General features: G+C 41.1%; 1 protein-coding gene across 7 annotated transcripts in view; it reads left to right on the top strand.

The window, feature by feature from the left end:
• The window catches only part of auts2a (activator of transcription and developmental regulator AUTS2 a), a 285,641-nt gene that overhangs the window by 239,889 nt on the left and 25,745 nt on the right, over positions 1–20,007 (top strand). For all 7 annotated transcript variants that reach the window (XM_057320675.1, XM_057320674.1, XM_057320672.1 and 4 more), the window contains one exon: positions 17,391–17,439. In XM_057320675.1, coding sequence (XP_057176658.1) covers positions 17,391–17,439 — 49 coding nt within the window. The remainder of the gene's footprint in view (positions 1–17,390; positions 17,440–20,007) is intronic.

Here is a 20,007-nt window from a genome sequence, read left to right as displayed (position 1 = left end):
GCTCAATACCCATTGTAGGCAAGTAGATGTTATCCATGTTTTTTCCTAAATTAACCCAGAAAGCATTTACTGTTTCTCCAGCCCTCCCAGTTATGTTGTATGTGCGTGTGTGTTGTCATTCTCGACTTGTGCAGCTCACCAGTGGGGTGCTTGATGCACTTGGCCCTGAAGTAAGCTGAAGTGAAGTGTGTATGATGGTCCTTGAGTGTTGCCTGTTGAATACACATGCTCTTGAATAGAGCTACAGTCTATCTCTCTCTCTCTCATAGATAGGACCGTCTTCTATATAAGTTCCTCATTTAAGATCTAGAACAGGCATAGTTTTTAAATACCAATTTATGCTATAAATCTAGTAGAAAAATGACCAGGGCTTTTATAGTACTTTATTTAAAGCTTGTATGTATAATGCACCACAAAGGAATTTAAAGGGATGGTTAACCCCAAAATATTTTTTTTGTCATTTATTCCCCCTCATGTCATTCAAAATCCGTTTATGACTTTTGTTTGTGGAAAAAAATATATGATATTTTGAGAAATGTCTCAGTGGTTTATGTCCAAACGATAGAGGTCAATGGTGGCCAATGTTGTTTGTTCATCAACATTCTTCAAAATATCTTCTTTTGTGTTATGCATAAGAAAGAAAGTTATACAGGTTTAGAAGCACGTTAGGTTGTTGAGGGGTGTGAACTATCCATCTAAAATCAATAGCTGTGTTAGTTTCAGGGCCGAGTCATGTTATAAACTCCCTTTGTGCTTTACTGTCTCTCTCTACTTCACCCCAACTAGCCTGAAGGCTGATGTTTAGCACCGACAAGGCCGCAGGTTGACCCCTGACCCCTGCCCTGTACTCATCTCTCTGGTGTGTTCTGCTTTGTCAGGTGTTAAATGAGAGCTCTACATCTGTTGGCCCTGACAGCGCGACCCGGCATCGATTCCCTGACAGCCAGTGCAGTTGTACAGTAGCTGTGTTGAGGGCGGATAGATTCATAGGAACATGGGTAGATATTGCAAAGCACACTGAAAAAAATATGCAGTGTGTATTATAAAATTCAGTGTAAGATGACATAAGATGATAACAATTTCTCTTTAGTGCCATTAATTCACTCTTAAAGGAACAGTTCACCCAAACATGAAAATTCTGTCTACTTTTTTTGGTTCTGATGAACACAGAGAAAGTTATTTGGAAGAATTCTTGTAACCAAACAGTTCTTGGCCACCGTTGACTACCACAATAGGAAAAAGCTCTTTGTAAATGTCTTTGTTCTGTTGAACACAAAAGAAGATATTTTGAAGAGCGTAGAAAAGCAAACAGTTCTGGGGCACTTTCGACTGCCATTGTCATTTTTCCTACTCTGGTAGTCAATGGGGTCCAAGAACTGTTTGCTTACAAGCATTCTTCCAAATATGTTTCTCTGTGTTCATCAGAACAAAGAAATGTATACAGATTTGAAACAAGGGTGAGTAAATAATGACAGATTTTTTTGGGGGGGGTGAACTGTCCCTTTAAGACGGACAAGTGTTCTCTCATTTGCATTAGCTCTGCAGCAGACAAATCAGTAAGATTCGCACGTTCACATTCCGCCCACCGGACAAATATTAATGAGCGATGCCTACAGGATGACATCACGGTTTTGATTTTGCGCACTGCTCATTATTGAAATCTAGACATTTTTTATGATCTGCTTCAAGATGAAATTTGGAATGGATTTATTTTGCTGTGTTAAAAAAAATCTATTCATGACTCATTGGTAGTTAATAGGAACACAGTTTTTCAAGAAATGAGTTTTTCATTCTTAATTGGGGGAAAATATTTAGGAAAACATTTTTGAGCTCTACATTTTTGTGCTTTTGTGCACCGCTTGTTGTATAATCAAGGAATAAAAACGCATGTTGCAATTGGCCACACATTTCATTTCCAGATGGTTTGATCGGTTGTTTTTCATATTGCGTAAGAAATCAATCTTGCCAACGGGACGAATTTAAAGATCCCTGTTGGATAATTACTCAAAGTGTTGAAACAGTTTCCAGTGAGTGAATGGATGGATGGATGGATGGATGGATAGATTGATTGTTTCAGCTCTATCAATCATTGATCTGTGTACTACAGTCACCTTCACATTTCCCTGAGCACCTCAACCAGACGCTCCACAAAAATAATAAGCCCACTGAGAGAGCGAGAAGCTGAGGAAAGGAGCACATTTCTTTCTCTTTCTCCCACGTGCGTGCTGTGATTGATGTGCTGTGTTAGTAGGGTATTTCCCTCGTGCCGCTCTCTCCGTTCCTCTCTTGCTCTCCGTTTCCCAGATGAAGGTCTCATCAGATGGCTCTTCTAAGGCAAGTGGACAGGTTTCATTTTGCCTCCATTACAGAAGCCACAGGAGAATGATTCTGCTTCAGAGGCCCCTGATTGTGTAATCAGCCATTTGCTGGAATGCTTTGAGTAATCAGGGAACAATTGTATGCTAGGAAGAATCGTGTATGTGTGTGTGTGTGTGTGTGTGTGTGTGTGTGTGTGTGTGTGTGAGCGGCCAATCCTTGGCCTGCTTCACGAGGGGTCGATCGGATGTCACTCAGTCTTGAATTATTTACAACTAAGCACCTCGAGTCTGAACATTGACATTCGACCTTTACTCACATGTGACCCATGACAAATTACAATACAGATGACAGATCAGACGTGATTCTATTTGTTGAAATCTGCACATGCCCGCCCACTGTGTATTTTGTTTATTAAAGGGAATAGTGCATCCGAAAATAAAAATGGTGTCAAGACTTATTCATTCAAAACCTGTTTGTTGCTGTCGGACTGAAACCTTGTATCTCCAAAACTGCCACTTTACAGAAAATGAAAACACTGTGTTGTCAAAGTTGAGAGGCTCTTTTTAATATTTTTATGTGTTAATTATTTGTGTTACATATTTGCAAAGTACACAGACAAACATGAAGGGTGACCAACAATAATGATTTATCAATAAAAATAAAAAAGGAAGATACAAGGTTTTAGTCCAACACCGACAATATGAAAAATAATATATTTTGAGAAATGTCTCATTGGTATTATTTTTTGGGTGAACTGTCCCTTTAAATATTCTGGCAAATATGTGCATTACGGCAAAAAAGATTTATAGAAAACATTTCAGCATGTAAACAGGATAAAAAAATGGTATTTAAAATTTATGGTTTATGGTATTTAAAATGAAAAATAGTATTACAATTATAAGAAAATTTGATCACAGACAAGAATAAACTTGAAAAACATGGAAAAATGTCATTATTTATCAGGAATATATTCCTCAAAAAACACAAGATTTGTAATTTATAATCACTCTAGTTTCATAAAATATGTTATTTTTTTCACTGAAACACTCGTTAGCGTGCAAATATAATCCAGCAAAGGTGTGTTGGCAGTGCCCTGAGACACTTTTTCCATCAGTTTGAGAGGCAGCGATTGGGTAATTACTGTCCATGGTGGGAGAGTTTGTTTTGGGTGTTTGCGAGTGAAGACGTATCGACGCTACGGGGTGAAATCAATGTTTCAGGCCGGTGGTGAGACAGACAGAAAGAGCATGTTGAATTCATGTCTCTACCCGTACGAGCTTCTGTATCCCAGTGTTTTTGCATTTCTCCAGCAGGCCTTGTGGATGAATTAGTAATGCTAAAAGAAACCGTGTTATCTTTTAAATGCAGTTCATGCTGCACGGCCTGGTTAATATAGTTAGCTGCTCAATTTTTTATGGCCGTGCGTAGTGTAACATTCTGTTTAACAAGAGCTGTTAATCCTGGGGGTTCTAAATAGTCTTTTTGATGTGTAGGAACACAATGTTTGCAGCGTAACTTCTGAAAAATGCATCGGGAAGGGGCGCGGGGAATCGGACGCGGCCAGCCAAACAAAACAACACCACGGAAAAGAGAGGAAAAAATGACAATGTTGTTTTGACACCGCAGTTCCCAGCACGAGACCCACGAGGATAAGCCGAGCTTGTGTGTGTGCGTGCGTGTGTGTGTGTGTGTGTGAGAGGTGAGACAATGTGTGCGTGTTAGGGAGAGCATCGTTTTTGTAGTGAATTTTAAGATTTAAAATAGCATAAATTATTCTGTAACTTTAACTCTTGTGAAATCTAAATTATGTTTTTATAAAAACACTTTTTAAGTACACAACAGGTACAGCATGTGTCAAATTAAATACTGCCTACAGTATCATGTCTCTAAAATAGCACAGCATCCATATGGACCACTTCTTAAAGGGACAGTTCACCCAAAAATAAAAATGTACTCACCGTCGAGTTGTTCCAAATCTGTATACATTTCTTTGTTCTGATTAACACAGAGAAGTATGTTTGGAAGAATGCTTGTAACAGTTCTTGGCCACCGTTGACTGACATAGTAGGAAAAATGACAATGGTAGTCAGAAGTGCCCAAGAATTGTTTGCTTTCTTACATTCTTGAAAATAACTTCTTTTGTGTTCAACAGAACAGAAATTTACAAAGATATTTACAAATATCTTTCCTACTATGGTAGTCAATGGGGTCCAAGAACTGTTTGGTTACAAGCATTCTTGCAAATATCTTTCTCTGTGTTCATTAGAACAAAGAAATGTACACAGATTTGGAACAACTTGAGGGTGAGGAAATGAAGACAGAATGTTCATTTTTGGATGAACTGTTCCTTTAAGAGTTCTGTTTGAATACTTGCGATACATCCTGTATATGACTTGACAGTTCTCAAGTAATTCTTGACCTACAGATTAAACGTCCAAAAGTTGTCTTTCATTAAATTACTTCTGAGGTCATGTGACTGTAGTGTACTGGTTGCTAGGCTGTATATGCCGGTTTCTAGGTGGAGAGGGTTTATTCCAATCCCTAACCTGAAGTATGAGCAAAAGTAACAGTGATCATTGCTTAGCAAACACAACTCATTAACTAAACTGGATTCCATTGATGTGGCTGAACTTTGAATTCATTGGATACAGCAGGAACAAACTCGCCCTTCGGGATCTCGCTAACCGTGAATGTCACTCCGTGTGATTTGATAAATGCCGCAGGGCCCATGTTTGGCGCTTCCGTTTGGTTGTAGCTCTCAGAAGAGATCTGCCTCAGCACCTGGAGAAGAACAGCTTTATTCTGGCACAGATTATGTTTGCTTTATGAGCTTCCATCTGCCTCCTGATGCTAGAACACATTGTTTTAAGCATTTGAAGAGGCAGCAGTCAGACTTATACATTCGAACATATAGGGAAATAGTTTGTTTTACATTTGGTTTCCCAGTGGCTTCTTTAAAAGCCGTTGGATGTATTTTTATGAGGGTACTGAAACGGTTTCCCTTTCTCAAATGTGTATCTGTGTGTTTTTTATGTCCGGTTTACAGCATTTCTCTTGAGATTATCTTTCGCTTACTATATGGTATAAGTGCATGTGCGGTGAGACTTTAGGAAGCCAGTGTGTGTAGATAATGTGTTAAATCCACTTAGTCTTTTGTCAGTGGGTTTCACTAATGTTGTGTTGTTAAAAAAGATCAGTCTAAATCGGGCTGAGACGGCCACTGATGATGGGCTTAGGACTGATGCGCACACACACACACACACACACACACACGCACGCACACTGTTAACTCACATTCACACACACAAAACCTGAGAGGAAACTCACCTACTTCACACGTTCGTACGTACATGCCACACAAATTACACACAAACACGTCATGCACATACATTAACACTTTTGCACACGATCATACTACATACGCCTGAACACACACATTCTCACCCGTTCAAAGCTGTACAAATCTATATAAAAACAAATCAACACCCTTAGATTCACACATTCCACACGTGTGTGTTACTTACTGCGCTGTGCTGTGAGCGTGTTCTTTCCTCTCGGGGTTGAGGCTTCACAAAGTGCACATTTAGCTCGCAAGTGTGCCGAGAACGCGAGGAATTCCACTGCCGGCGGTTTAGTGTGGCCCGTCTCAAAGGCATCTCTATTACAGGCAGACAGACAGCCCTTATAAGAGCACACTCTGCTGTATGTGTCGGTATGGCAGAGCCACACAGGTGAAGTGAGCACAAACACACTGTGAATGAGCTTTTGTGGAAGAGATTGAACATGATACAGTTGCTCTGATGCTTTTAAACAGCACGGCAATGAAATCGGATTATAAGTACACTGTAGAAAATGATTTGTTGTTTTTTGTTGTTTCAACTTAAAAAAATAAGTTACCTTGTTGCCTTAAAATTTTAAGTTAGTTCAACTTAAAAATATTAGTCAACACAACGAGTTTGCAACAAATTCATTAAGTGAACTAATATTTTTAAGTTGAACTAACTTAAAATTTTAAGGCAACAAGGTAACTTATTTTTTTAAGTTGAAACAACAAAAAACAACAAATCATTTTTTACAGTGTATTGCTAATGAACTACTGATGTAATGAATTATTGGATATGATTCAATTCAAATTTGATTGAATTTGTTTATTTGTCACATAACAGAGGATACAACTTGCAGTGGTCTGGTCAGCTTTTCTTAGACTACGCAAGTAATAATTGAAATAGAAGAGAGGTAATATTATAAAACTTCCTGTAACATGTACTGTATATGAATGTAAGAAACTTTAATGTTCCAACAGCTGGTGCACCAGGAAAAAATATTTTTATAACATAAAATTACCCAATCTGTAAATTTGCAGTTTATTTCTATAATTTCACATTTTTACAGCATTTAAAAAATCTGTTAAAATTTAAATAAATCTGTTAAATTACCATTTTTACAGTGCAGAATAACAATAATAATATGGGCACTATACAAAATAACAAAAGGCGTTTGAATAAAAATCGAAATATAAATCTAGATAAAAATTAATCTTATAATAAAAATAGGAAATAAAAAGACTAGAAGTATAACTAGGAATAAAGTGGGCGTGAGGTTTTTGTAGCAATAACTATATATTAATCATATTATCATTTCATTTCTCACTTTTTTGCGTTTTTATAGGAATGTAAAGTAAAAAACTGTAATTTGACATAATTTTCTCGTATGAAATTCTGTAAAAATGTTGAATTAGAAATAAACTGCAAATGTACAAGTTTGGTGTAAATTAACATGAAACAAAAACTCACTTTACAAAAAAATGTTTTTGATGTTTTTTCTTTGGCCTTTTTATGCGCAATGTTATCTTTTTTTATGGGATTTTTTACAGAAGAGAGAGGGGCACTCAAACCTGGGTCCCCAGGAGCAAACGTCTCTTATAAGTCATAGCATGTCCACAGCCTAATACACTACAGTTCTGACTTTTTATTATTATTATACGTAGTAGTAGTTACTAATAGGTGTAATCTTACATAAAGACATAAATATTGGTATAATTATTATATACTGCTGTTTCCACCATTGTATAAAAACTCAATTGTGCCTGAAAAAGCCATTTTACTGTGATTAATGTGATCTCTGTAACGCATAGCCTGTTGTTACTCATTGGTTTTGTAAGCTACAGTGTCTGAGCTCCCGAGATAATCAGCTTTAATTGACACTGTGGATCTGAAAACTTTATTTGCATTTGTACTGATTTGCACCGAATCAGCCCTTCCTAATAAGCCGTGATAAGTTGTGTCACGTTGTCAGTCTGCACATCTGCGTGCGACCGCTCGTGTAGGCAGCGCGGTACACTCGAGATAAGACAGTGATTAGCGTTCCTCCTGATAACAACGTGTGTTAATCACCAGAGACATCTCGTATCTGTTGTGCATTTGTGGGCTCTGATACACCTCTCTTATCAGTAATTGTTTTAATTGCCATGTGCGGTTAATGAGATGCTGTCACAGATAAGAGTAGTGCAGATTGCAGCGAGGGCTGCCATTTGCCACCGTCACCGAGCGCCGGCCCACTTTGAAGGGGAGATAATGAAAGGCCACGGTTGCCACAAACATGGCGGGAGCTCTCTGGGGGAGGGGCCAGAGACGAGCATGAAATATTCAAATCCAGAGAGCTTCAAAGTAGATTCTCATGCCGCCCACCCCATGTCCTCAGACCTTGTGTGTAATAGATTTGCTTTCATCTTCATCGATTTGTTGTGGGAGCAGGCGGTATGAGTCAAACCTTACAGTATATATACAGTAATATATTTATTTTTTTACTTAAAAATGTTTCGACATTTTTTTTATTCTCATTTACATTTCTTATTTTAAATATATTAAATGTAATATTATAAGTTCTGCTGCTTAGTAACCATAAACAACCCACTTTTACATCATTTTTACATTAAATAAAAACTCTCCTATAATAAACCAAACTGTCTTACTAAAAGTTGATCATTTGTAAAGTTTTCTAGTGACCGATTTTGTCAAATCAGTGTGGACATCGCAAAGCAAAGCTATAAATACAGAAATACCATCCGGCTCTATTGCATTACGTATGCATGCGCAAGTCCTCTAGTCAACCAAAGGGTTAAAACCGCTTCAATTCCAGACTTCCAAACCCATCGTTCCCCTTTTGTTCAATCTCTATCATCATTTCTCGCATTCGTTCCGCCGTGTTCCTGTTACCTGCGGGAAATCGAACCCCTCGCTCTCCGTCTCGCTCGCTCTTAGGATTTCTGACATGTTAAAGCTTTCTGTCACACACCTCCTCACGATCTCTCGTTTCTCTCTGCCCCCCAGCAGGGTAGCAGCCACGGAAAGAACAAGGACCTTATTTAGCTCAGCTCTCCCTGTGAAACGCAATTAGAAACCCCTCCAGGGCCAGTGAGGGCATGAGATGCAGTTAGAGAGAGAGATGGGGGGGGGGTCGAGGGAGGGAGAGAGAGAGAGAGAGAGAGAGACCTCCCTTGCTGCCTGTCAGCCTGCTGGCGTTTGAAGTCTTGAGGACATCTCTGATCCCCAGACAGCTGGTCATCAGACTCCCACTTTGTAGCATTTCAGCCCTATGAAGCTTGGAGTGAATTGACCGGGGTGGCATAGGGGAGGGGTCGAGCTGTCCCTCTGCACGCTGGGGCTGACAGAGAGGTCTTGACAGGGCGTTCTAGAGACCTGGCTCTTACTCACCCCCCACTCCGCCCGTGTTTGTTTCTGCAGCTATCCAGAGCGCTGCGGGCGCTCTGGATCCATGGCAGGTCAGACGGATTTTAATGCAGCGTTTCCCGGTTATTTTCTTTGCGTTTTCCCGCTGTGATTTTCCTTAAAGTCACAGGAGGCTGTTTTCTCTGTCTTGCTTGCCCTCCCTCTTATCTATCTGTCGTTGTTAATCACGGAAACACAGAGTATTTATTTCTCAATAAAAGAAATATGGGAGATCTTCTAACTATTATGAGATCAAAAAATTGACAAATATTGACATTTGCGTAACAAAACCTGGCGTGGAACTGTAATGTGAATAAAAACTAATTACAATTTAGTTTTCATATTCGCTGCTGGATGCTCTGATTGAAATCATCTCTCAAGGCTGATCTTTGTATTTCCTTTCAAAAGGAACCTCACAAGGAGACACAAAGGGGTCCTGTAATCAACTAAAAACCACCCATTTTGCTTTTCACATGACAGGGGGACTCGGGGATGTAAATCTGAAATCAGCAACACTGTTAATAAACCGACCCAAAGTAAAACACTAACTTGCTCAAATAATACAATAACATTGTACAGATGTTCAGTTGTCACAAAGAGCATTTTCTTTTATTTCTAGATATCAGCCTCCATTAGTCTATAAATCCGTGACCATAATGCACACAATCCAGATTAAACCAAGATTAAACCATTCACTCTGTTACAAAATTACACATTTATGACACTAAATTACATTTTGTTTTTATACGTATTCTAGCGTTTAACATTATAGCCCTGCGCTCAATATGACATCATAATAATGTTCTCATAAAGGCGTATTTGTTATGTGCGTGTTCATACGCTTTATTACTTTTAATCTATATATAACCTAATTATATCCATATGGCTCCAGATCATTTCAATGAATATATGATGGAATCGCTTCAACGCATTATTCAATTCGTGCGCTTGTTTTTGTGATGATTTTTATGGTTCTTTGTAGCGTCTGCAGCGCTCAGAATGACTGCTTTGAAATGACTCCTGGCACAGTGACCTGTGCTCTCAGTCATGCCTGTAATTTGGACCAAAAGGGCCCTCTGCTTTTCCTCTTTTCCTTCCCACTGAAGAAATGTCGAGCGGACGACAGACGAAAACATATTAAGGGCGTAACCAGAGCGTTTTAGACAGGAGGGATAAACCAATTTTCCTGTCGAGTTTGTTTTAAAAGTGAGAGAGGGAGGTGGAAGGACTAGACCTGTGCCTGGGCTTATCAGCCAACTGGCTCGACTCTGCCCCGTGTCATTATGGGCTTCCAGATGGAGATAATGTCGAACATTGTGCTGTGCCTACCATTTGCCTGCTCTAAAGCGCCTTTTGACTGAGGGAGATAGTATCTAGATAAACTGATAATACTTCTGTTACACACACTCACTCTCTCTTTTTTCCGCTGGGTAAGCTGAGTGCCCGTGTTTCCTGGACCTGTGTGAAATGATACGCGATGTGAGGTTCATATCACAAAGCACGGAAGCCGAAGATAATTTAGTCTGAATGGATGGCTTGCTTTTCAAATTCCTAATGTCTCGGTGTATCTGATGAACATCTTCTCTTCTCTCCGTTTTTTTATGTTCATATAAGGGATGTGCGAAACTCTGTATATCAAAGATAATGATAGTCTCAGGTTGCCTAATCTTTCTTTAGAAATCCCTGAATAATTTGTCTGGTTTTACAGCAGGTTCACCTGTTGCATCTTTGTAGGTGTCTTCGTAGTACTATGTGTTTAGAAGAGCCCCGTCTCATGAATTGCGTATAGATAACACGCGGGTTGCATTATCGTGAAATACGTACGCCAAAGTTCGATTTTGCGTGCATAAATACGCCTATTTTTGCATGCATATGATACGCCAATTTAGCGCGCGTGCATATTAACCGGCAATTTGTCTTATTAACTTGTCCCCTAACCCAAACCCTAAACCTAATGTTAGCGTGTGTGCATATTATAACCTCTACCCTAACCCAAACCCTAAACCTTACAGTATTATTTTAATTATTTCAATGTTTCCTCTTCATGTACGTTTCAAAATTGCTCTCCAGCGAGGTGCACGCAAACATTGGCGTATCATATGCATGCAAAATCGAACTTTGGCGTACGTATTTCACAATAATGCAATAGCGTGTTATTTATACGCAATTCATGAGACTGGGTTGGTTTAGAACCGCTGAACGTTCCGAGCGCAAAGGAATGCAACAGAACACTGGGATGTCAAGACGCCTTTTTTAAAAAGTAAAGCTATTTTAGGTTGATCACATTGTGACCATCCCTTACTCATTAATGTTATATCTAGCCTTCTCAGTTCTGTTTGTGTCTAACGTATTCGATACAAAATGTATTTAATACAATTCCTAAATGAGCGTTACGGCAGGTTGTGTACATGTACAACTTCCCATGCTGTTATCCGCTGTGTGAATGACAGATTAATATATGTATGGTAGGGAATCTGAGGAAGGAAAAGAAAGCGGCTGTCAGCATGCTGTGTTTGGGGAGGAGGGAGATTAGAGGAGCTGTCATAGGCTGCGTCGAGCGGTCTCACGCAGATAAGTCTCAGCAGAAAAAAAGTGTCGTGCTGCCTGAAAACAGAGAGGTGGAAGATTGTCTAGAGTTTTGCATTCAGAGCTCTGTGTTCGGGTATACAGTATATGTTCACTTACATTTCACGTTACATTTCAAAGCGACCATGCTGTTATACATGGTTATTAATAAGACAAATGTACATCACCAAATGGAATCAATTTTGTTTTTAGACATTTTTTCACCAATTGCATCTATTAGGGCAAAATGCTCAATGTTCCCTAAACATCTGTTTTATTTAAATCTATACATGTGAAGTGAGAGCAAGATCAATGTTGCGAGCCAGATTCAAACTTGCATAGTCTCCATGAGCACCAAGGCTCAATATGTCAGAGCAAATGTTCAGGGGTGAAATGTCATACATTTTAATATTGAATAATCTGTATCAATTGGCTTCTAGTCTAATACAGGGACATGACCTTCTTTGTGCCTATGGTGGTTGCATCCCTCTATGTCCCAGCATGTGTGCTAAAAGCTCATGTACAGGCCACGGCTCCAACATACAAAGGTTAGCCTTCAAATGGACCACTTTATATCCTCCACATTTCTGAAACAAAAAGTGTTGATATTCCACTACAACACAGACACATACGCTGTCCCTTTAATTCCCCTCAAGTAGATCTTTGTGAAGGCCTGCGCTTAGCAGATTGCAGACGGGAGCCGCGTATGGAACCCGAGGAGCCTTATCGCTCTGAAATTCGGTTTGCGGAAAGAACAGAAGAAAGCAGATCGCTCTCCATCTCTTTTGTCTCCCAAAAACTCTCTCCCCTCCTTCGCGCTGGCATTGTTGATCTGGTGTTTTACATGGCGCTAATACCATCCTGGAGGGCCTCCCAGATGAGCTGGTCAATGTTCCCTTCTGACTGGCGAAGTTTTAAGTGTCACTAGAAATGGACCTCTCTTTGAGTGTCTCTCTCTCAAAGGCCCTGGCTGAAAGGAGCACAGAGAATACAAGAGAGAAGATTACAGACAAGGGCCGGTCAGAGCTACCCTATTTAGCACATTATATCCTGTCCCCTCAGGTTACACTTATGCATGGCAATATTTTAAAAGAGAGCGAGAGGGATAAAGAGAATGAGAGATTGCTTCCGTAATAGCCGCCGAGACCATAACAGAGCGCCGATCTCCTGTGATTGCAATCTAGCGCAGAGTTCCTGTAAAATTAAACCGTGCGTTTTGAGTGGGAAAGAAAGCGGGGAGGAGAAGGAAAGCGAGGGGTGGGATAAAGGGGAAAGTCAAAATCTGACTCTGGTTACTTTGAAGCCGAGGATCAAGAAAGAAAAAAGGAATAAAATGACAGCAGAAAAGGCTTATGGTCTATAGGTGGAATTTTACAGGCGCAGACAGCAATTACTGGCATGCATAGCATAACTTCAAGATATTAATGTTTGATCTCCTTTTCCACTTTTCTGGCAAGCTTCACCAAGTGCTTTTCCATACCCCACTGCCACTTCAAATTAGTTTCTTGGCAGCTCTACGACATGTTCTCGCTGCTTTCCTTCCATTTCTTTCCTTCTCTTTCTCTCTTCCTCTCTGCTTTCTGTAGTCTGTCAGCATTTCATTTGAATTAAAAATAATCTGCGCTGAGAGATCCGGACGTTGATTGTGGAGCGGAGAGTGGTAATCACAGGCTTGGGGTTTCGCTCAAATCTGATGATAGGCATTTAGGAAAGCGAGCTCTGATTTTGGGGATGCGGACCGCTTCGGTGCGCCTGATCCAAAACCCCGACATGCTCCATATATGCAATCATAATGTAATCATATCTATTTAATCAAATATAGATGAAAAACGTGGCAAGACGTTTTTTATAGCCAAACCAATTTTGCCACCGTCATGCCCAAACAAAAATATACTATGCGGCCTTGCCATAAATGTAGAACAGAAATATATCATGACGTAAATGTAAACCTCTGTTTCAAAGGAAGAATATGCGAATGTGATGCATAGACCTGTGTGAATTGTAGATCAAACTGAGAGCGTGCAATGCTTGCAAAATGCTTTTGCAACTGATAATTCACCAAATAATGAAATTTCTGTCATCATTTACTGTCATTTCAAACCTGTATGACTTTCTTTCTGGAGAACACAAAAGAAGATATTTTGAAGAATGTTAGTAACCAAACAACGGAAGTACCCTGTCACTTCTATTTTATGGACAAAACCGATGCAAGTCAATGGTTACCACCGTTGTTCGGTTTCCAACATTCTTCAAAATATCTTTTGTGTTCTGCAGAAGAAAGAAAGTCAAACATTTTTGAAATGACAATAGGGTGTTTAAAGGACAGATTTTTCATTTTTAGGTGAATTATCCTTTTAAAGTTCTTTGACATTACTAGTCGTTCATTGTGTAAGTGTCCTCTGCACTTTGTATGGTTAATAATCAATGACGTTTCCTTGAGACCCTGAGGGTGTTTAACAGTGACCCTGCTGACCACGTCGTCTTGAGGCGTGGAGCAGGGGGCCCTTAGCAGTACTCAACCTGTTCTCCATGTCCTGTAGTCAGGTCAGAGTCTGAGAGGTCTAATGAGTCTCGGCTGCTTCTTACGGGCGAACCTAGATTACCTCAGGCTTGTTGTGACACAGAAAATTAGCAGAGGGCAAACATGTGAGAGAAAGTATTTAAAAAGGCCACACCCTCTTCCAATTGTCCTTTTCCCTTGGGTGTCATCACATTTTGTGCCTGCTTACTGCATCTATATGAAGCTAAGAACAGAGACAATTATTTTCAGATGTATAACTGTTGAAAGACAACAAACCATTTTTGATATAAACTTTAAGTTCCACATAACTCATATTGAGAATGAACTCAAAAATAATCCATCAAAACAAATCAATACATATTCTACTCTGTTCAATGTAAAATCTACCATTGTTTGGTGGAGGCTGAAAGGAAAAGAGTAAAGATGAACATGCAGCAATAGTCTAACTCCGTCTCTTATTCGGTCGAGGGCAGTGAAGGTCAGAGGTCACTGCAATGGGAGTCACTTGTTAATCCATTGACCTGCAGCGCACGGGGTTAATACTGGTTTGCTAAACCACAAAACCCAAATCACTCAGATTAAGGAGATTTTCTAAGAATGTCCGGCATTATTTGAAGATTGCTTGGTTGTTTGGGTTTGCGTGTCCATGGGCCGAGGTTAGTGGAATTAGATCCTCTGGCTTTTCATCAGACCCTGGGGGAAGGAGGTTAATATTACACCATGGTTTGGAAACACAATTAGGGCAAGTCTTGGCGTATAATCGCCGCAGACGTGGTTGATCAGTTTAGTCTGCGTTAATTCCCGTTCCCAGTGTTAAATATCCTCCACACAAATTCAGCAGTGAAGCCAGTTCTCCCCGTATCTCATTTTCTATACGACACATCTACACTACACTTCCTAAACTGCGGTACTGAGGAAATGTTTACAAAATGAAGTCGAGCTCTTTGCCAAACCAATTATTCAGTGTCTCGCACCATGCTGAAAGCTGCTGTTCGGGAAGTCTTTGAGGCTCTAGATCAGCAGGAGTTATTCTAACCCCAGCACTGATGGTGGAGAGGTAAAGCCGTCCTGGCATGAAGGCTGCAGCTGAGGGAAATAGAGGTGTGTGCTGCTTATAAAGAGAGGCTCTGTCTTATTCGCCTTCACAGTAGATGTACCCTACTGGGAAATTCATTAACTGCTGACATCATCTTACTGAAAGACTGAAAGAATATCATTCTATTCCTGTTCCCTCCTCCCCTATCTCTCTCCTGGTCCCTCCATCTCCTGTTTGCACACTTTTCGGACTCCGCTGCCAATAGATTTCGTTGAGCACCACTCACACAAACACTGCCATACACACGCACACACTCACGCGCAGAGCTGGACTGGGGAAACACACTGAGCGGTGTGTGTGTAAAAGAGAGAGAGAGAGAAGCAGGGGGTAAGAGCTGAATGAAGTCAGGTTTGAATCAGGATGTGGGAGGACCCGGTCGCAAGGGGAGATCGCTAGAGACGAGCAGTTAGGTGAATGAGAGTTTGTACGCGCTGCGGAGCGCGCGGAAACAGGCAGCACTCGCGCCACAGTGCACGGGAACCAGCGACGGGACACGACCGTAAACCAGCGAAAACATCGAGGAAGCGACGTTTTCAGCGTGTTTTTACTCCACCCATTCTGAGTAAGACCATAGGAGGAAAATACTGTACGCTTTGTTGGATTTCTAGCTCCGCACGAGCGCCTATAGCGCACGGGAGACAGGCTTGCGCGGATGGTTTCTCATTGAGCGCGCTCCTGACACAAAAGCGCACAAACGGGAACGTCCCTTAAGCGACGTTTGGCGAGGATTTCACACGCCGCATACATCATTCTTCGCGTACAAAGGGCATTTTGAAGGATTTCTGCACTTCTCTCCGCTCGAGACGCGTTTGCGCCTTTGTCCGACAGTGTCTCTCGCTTTGAGCTTCTGGTGGATGTTTTCTTCATGGGAAAGGCTTTTTATGTTGCACGGCTGTCATCCGTTCAAAGGGGAATTCGCCTGTTTGTGGATTACATTGTTTGACAAGCTGAATGTGAAACGGGTCCGTGTTTACCAAACCACCAAAGTGATTTCTTGACTTATTTTCCTCCGTGCCAATCTCGCCACATCAAAAGGTACCCGCACGTTTAATCTCCAACCAAAAAATATTCAGGACTATTTCACTTGTTATGACGATGAGGATCACTGTGGCATTCGACGGTTTAGGGGGAATAGAAGTAATTTTCGGATCTCTCGATGGCTTTTGTCTTTTGGTGCGCTTATTTCACGTCATTATGGGATTTGAATGGTTGTGGGAAATTGTAGTTGAAATCTCTGCAGTGATGAATCTCTTGTGGTTTGAATAAAGCGGTCATTTTCAACGTGACGTTTGTGGACATCTCTTGAAGTCATTGATAAGAAAATAACGACGCTTATATAGGAATTGCACCTGTGATTGAATGCATATTACAATAGAATCGTATATTAATATATTTTACTTTCCCCTTAATTTATGATTGAAATCCCCAAATTCTTTTTATTTACATGCAGGTGTGTGGGCTGCTTTAAGCTAATTGCTTGAGATGTATCCAACATAATGAAATATTTGAGAGGGTTGTCTTTACATTGTCGGTTTCATTTTTAACTCGAGCTGGACATTGTCGCTAAACATGTCCAAAAGCCTAAGAATTAAGCTGTTTTTCAGAGAATATTTTCATGCATATCCGTTCATAATGTCCCATTACAGATGTACTACTTATCGTCACCGTGTTTGTTTACCATTGCACAATTATTATGATTATTATTATTACGTGAATTTACCTATAAAAAGCTCGTGTGTTGTTTTCCTCCATCCGTCAGGTTAGAGTCTAATGATAGACTCTAATGCTTCTGTCTTTGTTGCTGTTTAGCCGATTGAATTAGCCGATGCCCCTTTGACACCGCATTGTCACTTAAATAGGCTTTCATTACCTAAATGCTGTGTAAATTGCAACGTTGGTTGTTTGCACAATATCGTAGCGATGTTAAATGCGTTCAACCCGGATTCAAGTGCAGCGCGTCATTTTTACGCATGGAGCCACAGTGCCATCCAGTGGCCGTTGTGAGAAGTAAAGGCATTTCACTGCTCTCATTAGTACTGCACTACCTTTGATGATGAAGCCCACCTGCTAAGTTCTGAAGCAGATGTACTGATTCTGTCTTTCTCTCTCTCTCTCTCTCTCTCTCTCTCTCTCTCTCTCTCTCTCTCTCTCTCTCTCTTAGGGCTCAGATGCCAGCTCAGAGAAACTCTTCAGCACAGCTGCAGTTAAAGGTACGGTGGACTTTCCTCATTCTGAGCACGCTCTTCGTGAAATTGCTGTTCATAGATGTGTGTTATGTAAATCTTCACTGTTTGCTCCTAAGCATACAGACATTTCACATGTGTGGCTTTAATATTGTATCTGAAAACATGTATATTGATATGATTTCTGGTGATAGTCGCGGTAACCCCTGTCTATAACTTGCATAATTCACGTATTACAAAAAGAACTATATTTGCTATATTTATTATGATATGAGCATTTACAAACATGTCATGAACTGTGAATCTTTACATTATTCCACAAAGCCTTCTTTAACAGAGTGGCTGTCGGATTACGCTTGATATGTTTTGCTTTCCGGGACTGCGTGGAGAATAATGCGCTTCCTTGAGACTGACTACAGTTCTATTGACAGGCGCAGTTTGTTGTATCCGTGCTGCATATGTGCAGGCAGAAATCCATCTGAGCCACTCTGTTAAACACATCCCAATGTGCTGCTGAGTGATGAATGAGAAAATCCATTTCAGGCGCACAGCATGTGTAAACGCCACACACTGGGTCCCATGTGCGGCGGCGTCTGGCTTCTGTTATGGAAATTGATTAGTTGTGAAATGCTAAATAAAGGTGGCGGATCTGCGGCACAGACCGCGACGATGATAGTGGAAGAAGCAATTCTACCCCGCTGGTTTGATACTCCGCGTGTGCGATATTGTTTGTCGGCTCTATTTTAAAAACACGCTTTGTGCTTATGCAGCGCGCAGTTGCGATACGCATGCCGCCTGCTCTTTGTGTGCGTGTTGATGTTCTGCCGTGCACTTGTGTGCAGTCCCAAGATCAACCGAGTCAAAGGATCCAGCCATTGGGAGTGGAGTCGGTTTAGGCTTTTAAAACCGTGGTGTCTTTAGACAGCAGGAGCCCATCAGCACACCGCTAATTTGCTCTTAAAGCCTTTGGAATTTGAGCTCCCCCATTTTACAAACCTCGAGCAGGCCAACATAATGGAGCCCAGCCTTGTGAATCCACATTCCTCTGTAATGGTGCGTTACTAGGATAGAGAGTGTGATTGGGGGGGGCGACGGAGGCTGGAAGGAGATCTGACCCCAGGGAGGAGGTGAGAGAGGGGGACTGATTGATGCCGACAAGCCCCTTGTTCCTCCTTGCTTTACTCCCTCAGGACCCCAAACACATTTCCCACATTCTGCTCTTTGAAGGCCTTTAGAGGCTTGATTTGTGGGGTTCAGTGGGGCGCTGAATGGCGACCCCTTTTCGGAGAGGCTTCCCTCCTGGAAACGCCTCGTCGTGGCCATTAGACCCTTCTGAAAGGATTAAAACTCCCTTTGTGCACCCTAAACCAACACAGGCCCGCCTTCTCCGCTTCTGAAAAGCTGGCGCTTGGGAAACAGTACACAAATATGCTTTCTCTCCTCGCTGACTGCCAGGCCACTTCGTCTCCCTGCAGGCTCTATTTCCATTTAAATGTGGGGGTTTTTCCTCCATCTCTCTCCTTCACATCTCCTTGTCCTCTTCTTGCCGTGCCATATGCAAATCTTTCCATTGGCAGACGGGGATGGAGAAAAGAGTATAGTGCTCCAGAACACAGGTGCAGATGAACTTAGGCACTGTGGTATTTTTATTGGAGGGCTTTAAGTGAGATAAAAGACGACGTGTATGTGCGGGGCGCTCTGTGTTACAGAGGATTACCGTTTTTCCAGACTCTTAACCCGTATAAACAAAAGAAGAAAGAGAACAGAACTGAAGTGCTGAGAGAAACGAGACGTCAAAAGAAAAGATGTCAATATTTGCCTGGAGCCTAAAACGAGAGTTGGTTTTTATACTCTGGCAGTGGGTGTTCGGGAAACGCTTCATGTTCGACCATGAAATGAGAAACGGTAACCTCTGAGGGAATTGTGTATATCAACTCTTTGTGAGAGGAGCAAAATGGATCTTAGATCAGTTATAAGGCTGAAGGCCTGTTTGATTTTAAGACAGGGTTGTATTACACAGGGGCAGTAAAGAGACACCTCTCTCAAAGTTGTGGCATTTCCAACCAATTTTGAGCGTTGAAATAGTGTTAGCGGTAGGACAGGGAATGTTTATGTAATAAAAGGAGGTAACAGGATTAGACTTGATTCTGTTTGCTCTCTTTTCTCCGTCTTTTTATGAGTGACAACATGTTTGATCGTCACAAATTCCAAAAAGATTCATTTGCAAAGATGCTTCAAATCTCAGATGAGCTCCTCTCTTTCTCTCCTCCTTATGTTGTGTAATTGTTGCTTGTTTCCGTTTTTTAAGCCTTATTGCTCTCTCTCACACTCCTATTAAGCAGAATCATTAAATGTTCGACTTAATTACTGTGTCTCTCACTTAGCCTGCAGGTGGCTGCCAACCAGCCTGTCTCAATTAGTGTATCCATCACCTGCGTCTCGTGCCTCGAAGAAGCTCTTTGCTCTATTACGGACGGTGTTTAAGTGAGAACAGCCCAGCGAAGGGCCTTCAAATGAACCTTCACCAATTTACTTTGTACTGGGGTGTTTTTCACGGGTTCTTTGTATCACACGTAATTTGACAGCAATGTCATC

The sequence above is a fragment of the Triplophysa rosa genome, linkage group LG22 (assembly GCF_024868665.1).
Source record: "Triplophysa rosa linkage group LG22, Trosa_1v2, whole genome shotgun sequence".
Taxonomy (NCBI): Eukaryota; Metazoa; Chordata; class Actinopteri; order Cypriniformes; family Nemacheilidae; genus Triplophysa; species Triplophysa rosa.
The sequence above is the reverse complement of the archived record's forward strand: the minus strand, read 5'-3'. Positions and strand labels throughout refer to the sequence as shown.